The sequence below is a fragment of the Loxodonta africana genome, chromosome 2 (assembly GCF_030014295.1).
Source record: "Loxodonta africana isolate mLoxAfr1 chromosome 2, mLoxAfr1.hap2, whole genome shotgun sequence".
Classification (NCBI taxonomy): domain Eukaryota; kingdom Metazoa; phylum Chordata; class Mammalia; order Proboscidea; family Elephantidae; genus Loxodonta; species Loxodonta africana.
Window position 1 is genome coordinate 229,025,914 of NC_087343.1, and position 14,833 is coordinate 229,040,746.

General features: G+C 46.4%; 1 protein-coding gene across 11 annotated transcripts in view; it reads left to right on the plus strand.

Annotated features, from left to right (window-relative positions):
- Window positions 1-2,622: 2,622 nt before the first annotated feature.
- The window catches only part of DIP2A (disco interacting protein 2 homolog A), a 131,601-nt gene continuing 119,390 nt past the window's right edge, over window positions 2,623-14,833 (plus strand). For 9 of the 11 annotated variants that reach the window (XR_010321086.1, XM_064279609.1, XM_064279610.1 and 6 more), the window contains exon 1: window positions 2,623-2,751. Coding sequence is in view for 10 of the 11 variants with exons in the window: in XM_064279609.1 (XP_064135679.1) it covers window positions 2,661-2,751 (91 nt within the window). In the remaining variant the exon portion in view is untranslated. The remainder of the gene's footprint in view (window positions 2,752-14,833) is intronic. The other 2 variants (XM_064279612.1, XM_064279614.1) reach the window with 1 other exon arrangement.

Genomic DNA, 14,833 nt, shown 5'->3' on the forward strand with positions numbered 1-14,833 from the left:
CACATCTTGAAAGACTGTTCACAAGCCAGTAAGCTCTCCTCTACCCAATTTTACATTCTGGCTCTCTTTATCAAGCACCCTTATAACCTAGCTCTACACATACTTCCCCAGTTCCTGCCAGTACACACTGCCTAGGTTTTGCAGCTCTTTTGACAGAGTGAAGGCTACAGTTTCTTTTCTGTCTCATCAGGCCATCGCGTCTCTACCTAAATTATGCTAAGAAGTAATTGTAATTATACGCATAGTGTCCAGTAGGTGGGCTGGGGAGAGTGTTAGCTAAGCAGGGAGAGGTGAGCTACATTTGTAGGCTCCAAAGGTTCAGGGCAATCTGGGGAGTCAAAATCTTTGACAGCATCTATCCAGATATCTCCAACCTATGTGTTACGGGCCCAGGTTTTTCCAGCCAGGGTCCCAAATTTGTCACAAAAGACTTACGTTGGCTGAATGTTTTACCATCTTAGGGGTTCAGTGACTCAGGAGGTCTGGCCCTTGTCTTTCTCTACCATCCAGTTGTAGGAGATTCTTTGCAAGCAACCCAAAAGGTTCTGTGGCTTTCAACTATCTGCTGCTTGCCAGTAGCTGTCTATTACTCAAGAGCATCAGTGGTGCTAAGCAATAACCATTTAACCCTGTTATCCCTCCTCATAGCTACTACTCTCACCATGTGGCACAAACGCCTGATACACAACCTTGTAGTGTATTCCTTTTCACTGGTACATCCATCTACTTCACCACTGGTGAAAATTTAACAGTTAGATCACGACTTTGTGCCAGGGGCTGTGAGCATTCCATCTACCACAAGTGGTGAGTGATTCAGTCTCAAACCTCATCTTTTCACCTGCTTCAGGCTACTCTTTGTACCAACTCTTGTAGGGTGGTTTTTTCAGAAGCCGATACTGAGATGGAGTCTGGAATACAAGATGTGTATGTAAACCACCAACGCAGTGCAACAGGATGTATATCTGGTATCAAACCTGTGACAGTGAAAGCAAGCAAGCCTGGGCAAACAAAGAAGCTGACGTGTGACGCAGACTTGGCAAAACGTTGGGCAGCCCAGTGCAAAACTGTGGAGCAACTACTGCCCATCAGAGGTGTTCTCCATGTTGAGCCATTTAATGGCAAGATCTTTATATACACTGAAACCTATGACAGCCAGAACTAGCTTGTTCTCCATCTCTGACAGGGTGCAGTCTTACCAATTTTTATCTCTCTCTACTAGGGGAAAATATTTGAGTTTTCCTTTGCTGACAGGTTTCCGCCTTACATAGGTTCTGGCTTTCGCAGGTTTTACTGTACCTGACTTGCTCAGTCACCAGATGGGTCTGCCTCAGAAAGAATAATGACCTTAGGTGAGATGGCTCTCCGCAGATGGACAGACATTTTTACTTCCACCACAGCTGACCCCTGTACCACTGGGGTACACTTTCCCATATACATCTGGGCAAACAGCTCCTTCAGGATTCTTACCGTTCTTGGTCTGTTCAGCTCCACCAAGCCCCCAGGCCCCTAATGTCTTGTTCTCCTTCTGTCTGTCCTCCCACAGCCCAAGGTCACCTGATAGTCCCAGACGACTGCTGGAGCTCCTTCTTGATCAATTTTAACAGTACACCTCTTTGGACAGTTTGGAAGCAAATGAGTTAACACACATAAAGGCCTGAAAGAAAAAATGCCTGGCACACACCCCGGTCTACGTAGGTGTCTGCTCTGATCGTGGCAGAAACGCAAAGACAGGAAGTTAAAGGTGCCGTGGATGTCCCACCGAGGCTCCTCAGAACCAAAGGAAAGCCCCAAGGGTGAGGCATACCTAGTCAGAAACGGGGAGAGAAATAAGTGGATGAGGGTCACCTGGGCTGCTCGTGGGTGAGGCGGCAACCAGGCCCCGCGCGGGGGTCCGCCTTTAGGGCGCGCTGGCGGCTCGGACCCCCGGGGGGACGCACGCTGCGCCCCGAGGTCAGGGTGCGGTCATGAAGGCCGGCGACAATTGCGGAGGCGCGGGGCTTGCCGGCTGGCTCACGAGCTGGCAGTCCCCGCCGCCGCAGCTGCCCCCAGGCTGCCAGGTCTGCAGCCTCGGCCGCTCGGACTCGTAGCCCCAACACCCCAGTGGGCGCCCCACACAGCGGACTCAAGTGGCGGACCGGCCCCCGCTAAAAAGAACGTCCCCGACCCCCGTCGCAGAGCTTGCTGGGAGTGACCCTCTCCCGCCTCGCCCAATGGAAGTCCAAGGTGGCCTGGACGCGCCCTCCGGGCCAATAGGAGCGGGCTCTGAGTGTTGCTGGGCGGGACCGAGAGTTCCCAACCCACGGCCGGCTGTCCGCCCGCGCACGCGCGCTCCTAACCCCGCCCTTCCCCCGCGCACGCGCGTTCCGCTCCTGCCGGTTCTGCTGGGAATCGCGGTGTCCCGCCCGCCCCTCTCGCGCACGCGCGCTCCCGTACGGAGCCGGCGGGATCGGGGGCGCGCGGGGCGGTGGTGTCTTGAGGAGCCGCTCGTGCCCGCGCTCGTGCCCGCGCCCGCGCCGGTGCGGAGCCGCCCGGGCCGCGCCCCTCCTGCCGCCGCCTCCCGCTCTGGGGCCGGGCGGATGCGGCTCCCCCGGCTGAGGGGAGCGACGTAGCCGCTCTGACCCCGGGCCCGACCCGGCCTCGGCCCCCGTCCGGAGCGTGCCATGGCCGACCGCGGCTGCCCGCTGGAGGCGGTGCCGCTGCCCACCGAGGTGCGGGAGAGCTTGGCGGAGCTGGAGCTGGAGCTTTCGGAAGGTGAGGACGGGGCCCCGGGACCTCGGCCGGTCGTTCGCAGCGGGACACCGGGACCCCCGGCCCCTCCCCCGACCCCTCGCCCCGGGACCCCGCCCGACCCCACACACCAGGACCCTGGGACCCGGGCCGGGCCCTCATACCGGGATTCTGGGTCCCCGCCCGGCCCCCGGGTTCGGTCCCTCGCACCCAGGACCCCTGGCCCCTCGCCCCGGGACCCCGCCCGACCCCACACACCAGGACCCTGGGACCCCGGCCGGCCTCTCATACCGCCTGCCTCGCGCGTTCCGGCCCCCGGGACCCCCGCCGGCCGCGCCCTGCTGGGTCGGGTCCGGGTCGGAGCAGAGGAGGCGCCGCGGGCGGACCGGCCCCATTGCCGCGCGTTGCCCTTTAGCAGGTTGTGGGGCTGCGGGCAGGAGAATCTGGACGAGAATGCCTGTTTTTGTCCAGGCGGAGAGCGGTGCTTGTCCGGGCGCCAGGGCTGCAGGCCCGGGGGTCAGGAGCGCTGCTCTGTCCACTTTTGTCCCCGGGCAGCCGCTGTGCTTGCGGAGTGCAGACCTGCGGGAGAGACCCAGGGCGGGCACTGCACCCTGTGCCTGGGGGTTACCACAGCACCTGCCTCTAGGCTAAAATACCCTAAAACTGTGCAGAGCGTTTCTTAACACTTTGAAGCGATTACTGCCAGCCCCTCTCACGGTTTAAAAATTAAACAATTCTGTCCAACACATGTTAGGTCGCCAGTTCGAATCCACCATGCGCTTCTTGGAAAACCCTATGGGGCAGTTCTCCTCTGTCCTGGGAGGTCGCTGTGAGTCGGAATTGACTACTCTTCCGCAGTGGGTTGCGGTAGGGTATCCAATAAATGTTTTTTTGGTTGCTAAAAATAAACTGAAGTAATAGGGCTTCAGAAGCAGTGGGTGGCATTCCTCATACTGGACTTTATTTCTTCCCAAGGCTGCTGTTCCTGGCCCAAGGGTAAGTTCCTGCCTGGTATCAGGAAGGCCTTGCAGCCCTTTAGGAAAAGCATGTAAATGTTTCTTAACTCAGTTTTTGACACTTAAATGTATTTCCAGCTTTTAGCTTTATTTTTTTATAGTCGTAGTGTTCTTTAAGTTTCAGACTGGTATGTTTTAGCTGGGGTTGGGGTAATGAATTCTTCAAACATCCATCTAGGAGATAATAGCAAATACTGTGTGTCAGGCCCTGTTCTAAGCCCTGAGCCTTGGCATGTACTAACTCATTTAATCCTCATAAAAACCTCAGGGAGGTAGACGCTGTTGTTATCTTTGATTTACACGTAAGGAAGCATCTACTTGTAATTGTTTTAAATTTAACATTCAAAATAAAAAATTTTACAGTCTGTGGCATTTTTTAAATGGAAATACAGTAAGATGATGGAGATTCGAGAACTTTTTGTGATTAAGTGCTCTTAGGAAGTCTGAAGAACTCCAATTAGAAATGGCTCGCACAGGGACTATACTGAATTAGTTATGGTTCTTAATCTGGGGAAAATCCTACAGGTGCACTTCGGGCTTTACCCATTTCGAATATGTTTTTGCAGATTGCTCCTCATTTCTCCTCCAGTGTGGCATTCTCTTTATTCCCTCATTTTCTTTCTGTCTTGTTATTATATTTTCGAGTGCTAGTAGTTGATGGTTAAATAAGATTGGATCATTTCTTCAAATAACTTCTGTAATTGTATGACAGCACACATAAAGACAAGTACTTCAACAAAAGGAATGTTTCTTATCTATCGAATCCGTTTATGCTGTTGTCGTCTTAGACACATGTAAGGGATGTATATAGGCAAGTAGGGGGAGTAAGATTAGAAAATGTAGAGAAGAACCTGGAGGAAGTTGCTTGCACTGTGAAAAGGGATGGGCAAGAGAAGCCTTAAGGGAAAGAGACAGCAGGGTGTAGCTGTGCCAAGGAGGTGGGAGCCCTGGCTTCTGTCCAGGCTCCTAGACTGGCCTGACACCTTCCTTTTGGCCAAAACAGGTCAGTGACTACTTGGGCGCAGTCCCACTTGGCCTTGCTCCCAGGGTGCTTCCACACCTTTGACGCTAGTTTCTGCAGTTTGTGTTGCGATTGTTGATATGGGGCCGGTCCATTGAACTCAGAGCTGCACAGTGACATGGACTGTGTCTTAGGTAGATTTTTGGTGTCTTCACACAGTGGCTGGCATCTGATAGGTGCCCATGAGTATCCACTGAATTGTAACATCTCTTAAGTTTGCTCAGATGTAAAAATGAGGTGAACACCAACCCTGTTGATGTCACAGGGTTCTTGTGAAGATTCCGTTGGATAATGTACATGAAAGCGCTTTGAAATTGGGATAGGTGTTGTATTTATATAGTTAAAGAAAGATATTATTAATGAAAAGAACCCAGGTGGTGCAGTGATTAAGCGCTTGGCTGCTAACCGAAAAGTTGGCAGTTCGAACCCACCAGGTGCTCCGCAGGAGAAAGATGTGGCAACCTGCTCCCATAAAGATTTACAGCCTTGGAAACCCTATGGGGCAGTTCTGTTCTGCCCTACAGGGTTGCCGTGACTTGGAATCGACTCAGCGGCAGTGGGTTTATTATTAATGAAGCATAGCCGTAAAGTAACCAAAGTTAGTGGTCATCATTGCCATTGTTGTCATTTTTATATTTTTATCAAGTAGGGGTAAAGTGGTACTCTCTGTTCTGTAAACCTCCCATCCCCCCAATTAGGGGAGAGATAAATTTCTAATTCAGAAAAAAGTGTCAAAATGGAGTGGTTTTACAGCACTGATATTTGTCTGAGTGAGAAATTGTGTAAAACTTAGAGTTATCACTGCCATTTGCAAGTTTGAGGGAAGAGGCTACTTAACAAAGACAAGATACAGGCTACATGGAGACCAATAGTGAGGGATACTTGGATAACCTGGAAAAAACTCCAGTGAACCTGCATGCCTTCCCCTCAGCCTGTATGCTGGCAGTGACTCGTTGAAAATACACCTCTGCTTTCATTTGTAACTCATGGCTTCCTTTTCCTACATCCTTGCTGGATTTTCATATCAACCTTTGTGATTGCGGTTGGCCCTCAGGAAGCTCTGGACTTTGAGTGCACTGATTTTTTTCACTTATGGCAGGTTTGCTAACTTTCTGTTGTAGATTCTTACGGAGGAAATAAGGAATGAGTCTGGTCTTACACCTCAGCTTTCCTGGCTATTTCTCCCTTTTTGACTTAATGGTCTCCTTCAGATTAAGACAGGTTAAAGGGTAGAGCTGCATGGAAGCCCACTCTTCTTAAAGCCCCCCCCCCATGAGCGTAACACAGAACAATTCATACATATGGCTCCTGAAAGCATATCAGAATGTCCGTGGATAAAAGTGAGATTGTTAGAGGTATAGCTTTGATTAAAAAAAAAAAAAAAACAAGAATTAGTTCCCAGACATTTGGGCAAATTGTAGCAAATTGCCTTTGACACGCCTCACATCTGATTTTGGCACATCTCTGCAGCTCAGTACTCAGGGCTGTTGTTGCTGAACTGCTTTACAAACGTGGACAACAATGTGAAGTTTATTCTTTGTTTTGGTAGCCTGCAATGGAATGGAAAGGAAAACTCCCACAGAGTAGGCTACTTTTGTCCCACTACTATTTGTTTTGTCTAATAAATAGGTCTGTTTCACAGCTCATAACTTTAGTACGTTACTTGTTTTTCTGCATTCTGATAATGCTGGGGCCCTGGCCTGGACCAAGGCAAACGAAAAGAGAGAAAAGCTTCATTTGCATGTACAGAGAAGGAGCTACATTCCGCAAACTTTTTTCCTCTTTAACTGTATTTAATTTCTGAGATCTGTGATGCAATTCCTAGTTTCCAAAATGCCAGCCTGACATTGCCTTCCTCTGAATGAACATTTGTTGTGCTTCCTGAGTATTTTGTGATAAATAAAAGTAGATGTTCTCATGTCCAAATTCTATGGACCTGTCAAAGCCCAGTCTAAATGCTTCTCTTAACTTGAGCCTTCCCTGATCACCTCTTACATGACTCCTTGCTTGGTACACACCCTTTGCCCTTGTCCCTTGAAGTATATACTCATTTAGTAATTATTGAGTGTCCACTGGGTGCTGGGTCATGTTTTAGCCCTCAAAGGTCAGGTTGACCTCTGTCTATGGCATCTCTCCAGAGGTAGCCTCTGGTACTCACCAGTCCTTCCAGAAGTGATCTGTGCCAGTGGTTCCCAATGTGTGATTGATTCATAGACACCTGGGGTCCCCGAGATGCTTTCAGGGGGCTTGTGAGGACAAGTCTCTTTCATAAGAATACTAAGATGTCATCTGTCTTTTCACCGTGTTGACATTGCACAGATGGTATGAAAGCAGTGGTGAGGAAGCCTGTGCTGGCGTCTTAGCCCGAATCGAGGCTTGGGCACCAGTCTGTGTGAATAGTAATCTCCACCAGTTCACATTTACAGAAAGAAAAAAAAAAAAAATGCTGCCTTCACTTCAGAATATATTCTTGATGGAGCAGTAAAAACTAATTTTCTTCAATCTCGACCCTCAAGTACTCGTCTCTTTAAAACCCAGTGCCCTTGAATCGACTCCGACTCCTAGGGACCCTACAGGACAAAGTAGAACTGCCCTAAGGGTTTCCAAGGATTAACCTCTACAAAAGCACCTGCAGAGCGGCTGGTGGGTTCAAACCACCAACCTTTTGGTTAGCACCGAGTGCCTTAACCACGCGCCACCAGAGCTCCTCGTGTCTTTAACAGTGGCTTTTTAGTATGTGAAGAGATGGTAAGTATGCATGGAGTGCTTCTGCTGCACAAGGTAGTACAGTTCCTCTCTTGAAGAAAAGCACTGTGTGATGATTTGAGTCACAGGTTAACTAGCTGCTTTTTTGTGTTTGTATGGAACAACATTTTACTTGAAAGCATGGATGACAATAAACTAGAGTTATTTAGACTTGGGTATTTGGTGGATATTTTCTTGAAAATTAGCGAAGGAAAACAACTGACAGAATTTATGGCCAGTGATAATATTTGAGCTTTCAAACAAAAATTACAGTTTTGAAAAACTTACATTAAGGTCCCTAAACCCATTGCTGTCGAGCCTATTCCGACTCATAGCAACCCTATAGGCCAGAGGAGAACTGCCCCATAGAGTTTCTAAGGCTGTAATCTTTACGAAAGCAGACTATTACATCTTTCTGCCTCAGAGCAGCTGATGGGTTCGAACTGCTGACCTTTCAGTTAGCAGCTGAGCACTTAAACACTGCACCACCAGGGCTTATATGTAAATTATATCTCAGTGAAGGCATATAGACCAAGAGGCAGTTGTGCTAACAGAACATGGGGATTCTGCATGGTTTAAAGTCAGGAAAGGTGTTTCTCAGGGTTGTATCCTTTCACCATACGTATTCAATCTGTATGCCGAGCATATAATCCAAGAAGCTGAACTATATGAAGAAGAACAGGGCATCGGGATTGGAGGAGGACTCATTAACAACCTGTGATGTGCATATGCCACAACTTTCCTTGCTGAAAGCGAAGAGGACTTGAAGTACTTACTTAGGAAGATCAAAGACCACAGCCTTCGGTATGGATTCACCTCAACATAAACCCGAAAGTCTCACAACTGTACCAACAAGCAACATCATGATGAATGGAGGAAATATTGCAGTTGTCAAGGATTTCACTTTACTTGGATCCACAATCAATGCCCATGGAAGCAGAAGTCAAGGAATCAAGTGACATACTGCATTGGGCAAATCTGCTGTAAAAGGCCTCTTTAAAAGTGTTAAAAAGCGAAGATGTCACTTTGAGGACTGAGGTGTTCCCAGACCCAAACCGTGGTGTTTTCAGTCACCTTGTATGCGTGTGAAAGCTGGACAATGAATACAGAAGACTGAAGAAGAATTGATGCCTTTGAATTATGGTGTTGGCAAAGAATATCGAATACATCGTGGACTACCAGAAGAACAAATCTGTCTGGAAAGAAGTACAGCCTGAATGTTCCTTAGAAGCAAGGATGGTGAGACTTTGTCTTATTGGAGGGTCAGCAAAAGAGAGGAAGACCCTCAACAAGATGGATTGACACAGTGGCCACAACAGTGGGCTCAAATATAGCAACGATTGTGAGGATGGTGCAGGACCAGGCAGTGTCTTACTCTGTTGTACATAGGATTGCTATGAGTTCGAACCTTCTTGATGGCACCTAACAACAACAGGTGGCGCAAAACAGTTTGTGCTTGTTTGCTAAACTAAAGGTTGGTGGTTTGAACCTACCCAGCCATACTACAGAAGAAAAGACCTGATGATCTGCTTTTGTAAAGATTGCAGCCAGGAAACTCTATGGAGTAATTCTACTCTGTAACACATAGGTTTCCATGGTAGGAATTGACTCAGCAGCAACTAACAGCAACAACAACAGCATATGTGCTCAAGTGAGGTTTACAGCTTTCCAGTATTTAAAGACTTTCCTGATGACTTTTGGTGGCAATATTAATGAATGTGAGTTTTTGATATTGTATAGTGAAATTTGTCCACATTTGGAAGATCTGTATAACTGTGAACCAGTATTTTATAAATGACCAAGGCATCATGTTACTTGATTGTACAAGCATAAAAGTTCACTTAAAAAAGTAGGCAAATAGTTTAATGTAACATAGTACAAAAAACTCATTGACACGGTTTCAGATTCTACATTGCCACTATTTAAGAAACTACTGCTTTCCTAGTTCCAGTGTCATATCAAAGAAGTATGTCCACGATGATCTGAAAAGGCTAATTAAATTTTCTCTTATTTTCTAACCACATGTCTAAGACCAGATTTACTTCATAGACTTTAACGAAAACCAATATCACAACAGCTTGAATGCAAAAGCAGATATGAGAATCAAACTGTCTTTTATTGTCTTAATTAGGTGATTACTTAGCTTTTTTCCCCACATCTCTGTCAGTTTGTCATGCTCCGGTGGCTTGCCTGTTGCTGTGATGGTGGAGACTATGCCACCAGTATTACAAATAGCAGGTTTTAGCTGAGCTTCATGACTACTTCTGAAAATAATTTTTACTTTTCATGACTACTTCTGAAAATAATTAGTGAAAACCATATGAATAGCAGTGGAACATTGTCTGATATGGTGCCAGAAGGTGAGCCCCTCAGGTTCCAAAGCACTCAAAATATGACTGGGAAAGAGCTGCCTCCTCAAAGTAGAGTTGACTTTAATGATGTGGATGGAGTCAGGCTTTCAGGACCTTCATTTGGCACGAATCAGCATGAGAGGAAACAGCTGCAAACATCCATTAACAATAGGAACGTGAAATGCATGAAGTATGAATCTAGGAAAATTGAAAACCATCAAAAATGAAATGGAGCACATGAACATTGGTACCCTAGGCATCAGTGAGTTGAAATGGACTAATATTGGCCAGGTTGAATCAGGCAATCATATGGTCTACAGTGTCGGGAATAACAAATTAAAAAGAGGAATGGTGTTGCATTCATTGTCAAAAAGAACATCTCAAGATCTGTCCTGAAGTGCTGGCAGTGATAGGGTAATATTCATACGCCTACAAGGACGACCAGGTAATACAACTATTATTCAAATTTACGCATCGACTTCTGTCTTAGGCTAGAGAAGCAAAACCAGAAAAGTGTATAAATATATATATAGAGAGAGATTTATGTTAAGGAAACAGCTCATGCAGTTGTAGAGGTTGGAATGTCCCAAGTCCGCAGCCGCAGAAGCTGGCAAACCCAAGATCAGCAGGTTAGAGAACAGGGCTCCCACTCACAGGTTGTGAAGGTCGAGGTATTCCAAGATCGCAGGCAAGACCGCAAGATTTCTCCTGATTCATGTAGCTGCAGGCCCTAGCGAACCCAAGATCGGCAGGTCAAGGAGCAGGACTCTTGCTCGCAGGTTGTGAAGGTCGACGAATCCCAAGATGGACAGGTAAGCTGCTAACTCCAGTCCCAAGAACTATAGGGTCAGACAAGAGGCAGCTGCTGGATCCAGAACAAGCCAAAAACCTTGATGAGGTGAGCAGGAAGGAAGTAGGCGGTGGAGGGTGGAGAGATGAGGGCCAAGGGGGTGGTGAGCTGCCACAGCCCCCACCTCTGCTGGTATCGCTCAGCAGATTCCATCGTGGGGGTGATCACGTATCAGATTTCAACAGGGAAGTGGTCACAACATCATACAACTGCCAAAACACTGAGAATCATGGCCCAGCCAAGTTGACACACAGTCTTTACCGTCACAACTACTAAGACCAAAGATGAAGAAATTGAAGATTTTTACCAACTTCTGCAGTCTGAAGTTGATCAAACATGCAGTCAAGATGCATTGATAATTACTGGTGATTAGAATGCAAAAGTTGGAAAGAGAGAAGAAGGATCAGTAGATAGAAAATACGGTCTTGATGATAGAAATGGTGCCAGAGATCACATGATAACATTTGGCAAGACCAGTGATGTCTTCATTGCAAATACCGTTTTTTAACAACATAAACCGAGACTATACATGTGGACCTTGCTGGATGGAATACACAGGAATCAAATTGACTAGATTCGTGGAAAGAGACAATGGAAAAGCTCAATATCATCAATTAGAACAAGGCCAGGTGCTGACTGTGGAATAGATCATCAGTTACTCATACGCAAGTTCAAGTTGAAGCCAAAGAAAATTAGAACACGTCCATGAGAGCCAAAGTACAACTTTGAGTATATCCCACTTGAATTTAGAGACCATCTCAAGGATAGATTTGAACATTAATGACCAAAGACCAGATGAGTTGTAGAAGGACATACATGAAGAAAGCAAAAGGTCGTTAAAAAAAAAAAAAAAGCAAAGGAAGAAAAGGCCAAAATGGATGTCAGAAGAGATTCTGAAACTTGCTCTTGAACATCAGGTAGCTAAAGCAAACAGAAGAAATGATATATTAAAAGAGATTTCAGAGGGCGGCTCAAGAAGACAAGGTATTATAATGATATGTGCAAAGAACAGGAGCTAAAAAATCAAAAAGGAATAACACACTTGGCATTTCTCAAGCTGAAGGACCTGAAGAAAAAAATTCGAGCTTTGAGTTGCAATATTGAAGGGTTCTATGGGCAAAATGGAGGCCTGGTGGCTTAGTGGTTAAGAGCTTGATTGCTAACCAAAAGGTTGGCAGTTTGAATCCACCAGTCACTCCTTGGAAACCCAATGGGACAGTTCTACTTTGACCTGTAGGGTCACTGTGAGGCAGAATCGACTCAACGGCAACAGGTTTGGTTTTTTGGTTTTATGGGCAAAATATTGAACAATGCAGGAAGCATCAAAATAAGATGGAAGGAATATACAGAGTCAATGTATCAAAAAGAATTGGTCACCGTTCATCCATTTTAGGAGGTAGCATGTGATCAAAAACTGATGCTGCTTAAGGAAAAACTCCAACCTATACTGAATACAAGGCTGAAGGAATTAATAGAATACCAATTGAGATGTTTTAACAAATGGATGCAGCACTGGAAGTGCTCACTCAGCAATACCAAGAAATTTGAAAGACAGCTACCTGGCCAACCGACTAGAAGAGATACATATTTATGCCTGTTCCAAAGAAAGGTGATCCAACAGAATGTGGAAATTATCGAACAATATCATTAATAACACACACAAGTAAAATTTTGCTGAAGATCATTCAAAAGTGGTTGCAGCAGTATATCGACAGGGAACTGCCAGCAATTCAAGCCCAGATTCAGAAGAGGATATGGTATGAGGGATATCATTCTTGATGTCAGATGGATCCTGGCTGAAAGCAGAGAATACCAGAAAGATGTTTACCTGCGTTTTATTGACTATGCAAAGGCTTTCGACTGTGTGGATCATAACAAGTTATGGATAACACTGCCAAGAATGGGAATTCCAGAGCACTTAATTGTACTCCTGAGAAACTTGAACGTAGACTAAGAAGCAGTCGTTCGAACAGAACAAGTGGGTATTGTATGGTTTAAAGTCAGGAAAGGTGTGCGTCAGGGTTGTATCCTTTCTCCATTCTCGTTATATCTGTATGCTGAGCACATCATCCGAGAAGCTTGACCATATATGAGGAAGAATGGGCATTAAGATTGGGGGACGCCTCATTAGCAACCTGTGCGATATGCAGATGACACAACCTTGCTTGCTGAAAGTGAAGAGGACTTGAAGGACTTACTGATGAAGATCAAAGACTACAGCCTTCAGTATAGACTATACTGTGACAGAAAGAAAACAAAAATCCTCACAACTGGACCAATAAGCAACATTATAATAAACAGAGAAAAGATCAAAGTTATAAAGGATTTCATTGTACTTGGGTCCACAATCAACGCCCATGGGAGCAGCACTCAAGAAATCAAACGATGCATTCCGTTGGGCAAATAATGCTACAAAAGACCTTCTTAAGGTGTTAAAAAGCGAAGATGTTATTTTGAGAACTAAGATGCGCCTGACGAAGGCCGAGGTGTTTTTAGTTGTCTCATATGCAATGGGAAAGCTGGACAATGAATAAGAAAGACCGAAGAAGAATTGAGACCTTTGAATTGTGGTGGCGAAGAATAGTGAGTATACCATGAACTCTCAGGAGGATGAACAAATCTGTCTTGGAAGAATTACAGCCAGAATGCTCATTAGAAGCAAGGGTGGTAAGTCTTCCTCTCACATATTTTGGACATGTTATCAGGAGATACCAGTCCCTGGAGAAGGACATTATGCTTGGTGAAGTAGAGGATCAGCAAAAAACAGGAATACCCTCAAAGTAATAGATTGACACAGTGGCTGCAACAGTGGGCTCAAGCATGACTATTATGCGGATGGCGCAGGACCGGGCAGTGTTTCATTCTGTTTTACATGGGGTCGCTATAAATTGAAACTGACTTGGCGGCACGTAATAGCAACAGAAACATTGAGCTTTTGATAACAGTTTTCGAAATTTAGTGAGGCCATCGGCAGAATAGACCTGTGCCTTAGAGAGTCCTCGAGCTAGGATGTAGTCTATGTATCTCTAAGTTGAAAGGAAGAAGAAGTTAGACAGAGGTGAGTGTGCTGCTGCTTCTGCAGTCTGCCCCTGTCCCGCAGGCGTCCCGGCTGAGCGGGAGTCCGTGCTGGTGTGCATCTTGAGGGCTCACGTCTAAATCCAGCAGGTTGTTTTGTGCCCACGGTGGCCATGATCCACCGATAACACCACCTACTGCTCTTGGGGTGCATGCTGCCTTCACGCTGAGACCGCACTTCCTATGGCAAGGATCCAAAAGCAGGCTGATTGCCAGCAGCCTGGGACTCCTTAAAGAGGCTCCAAGACTCCTCACTGCCTGGCCAAAACTTTCTTAGAGGTGCTTGCAATCCAAAACTCTTCTCGCTCAGTGTGCCTACCTGCCCTTTCCCCGCTGCAAGGATCTGACCTGCGTCATGGTCTGACGGCTCTTCAGCCTCCTCTGGCCCTCCTCATTTCTCTTGCAGGTGTTTTCCCACACAGACCTCTTCATTTAATCCTGTCTTGGCATCTGCTTCTCAGAGGACCTGAACTGACAAGGTCACAGGTTTAGTTTAGGAAAACCCACGTTAGAAGGCTGATTTGCCTGGTGCTGTTGCTTTAAATGTCTTCCTTGCTTACGATGGTCTGCTATTTTAGATTGTACCTGGCGCACAGTGGTTGGTCAACATATGTTGAATTAAATGTTGCATTCTTCTTCTGGACCCTCTTGCCCGTGACTAGCTTCAGTCAGAGACCGAACCTGCATTGGTCACTTCTGTGTTCAGGCTCCAGAGCAGGCTGGTGTCCCTGTCTACCAACCAGCTACACTCCTCAGGCTCAGCCAAAAAGAAAGACACCATTTTGCCCATCCATTTACCTCCTTTTAACAACTGGTTTTCAGAGAGAGACAGCGATAAATGGGTCTTTCCACAATCTAGAGTCTTATGCTGGGGGAGAGGGGAGCTGCAGAGGAGAGGTGTCCTCTGACAGTGCTTTGTTCAGTCTCTGTCTCCCTTGAGATTAGATGAGTAGGAAGGGGCTGGAGGCAGAGTGAGGTGGGGCCTGTTGTGAGGTGATGAGTGAGGACTAAGACATCAGCTAGTTGACTCAATCGTTTTGCTATTTCA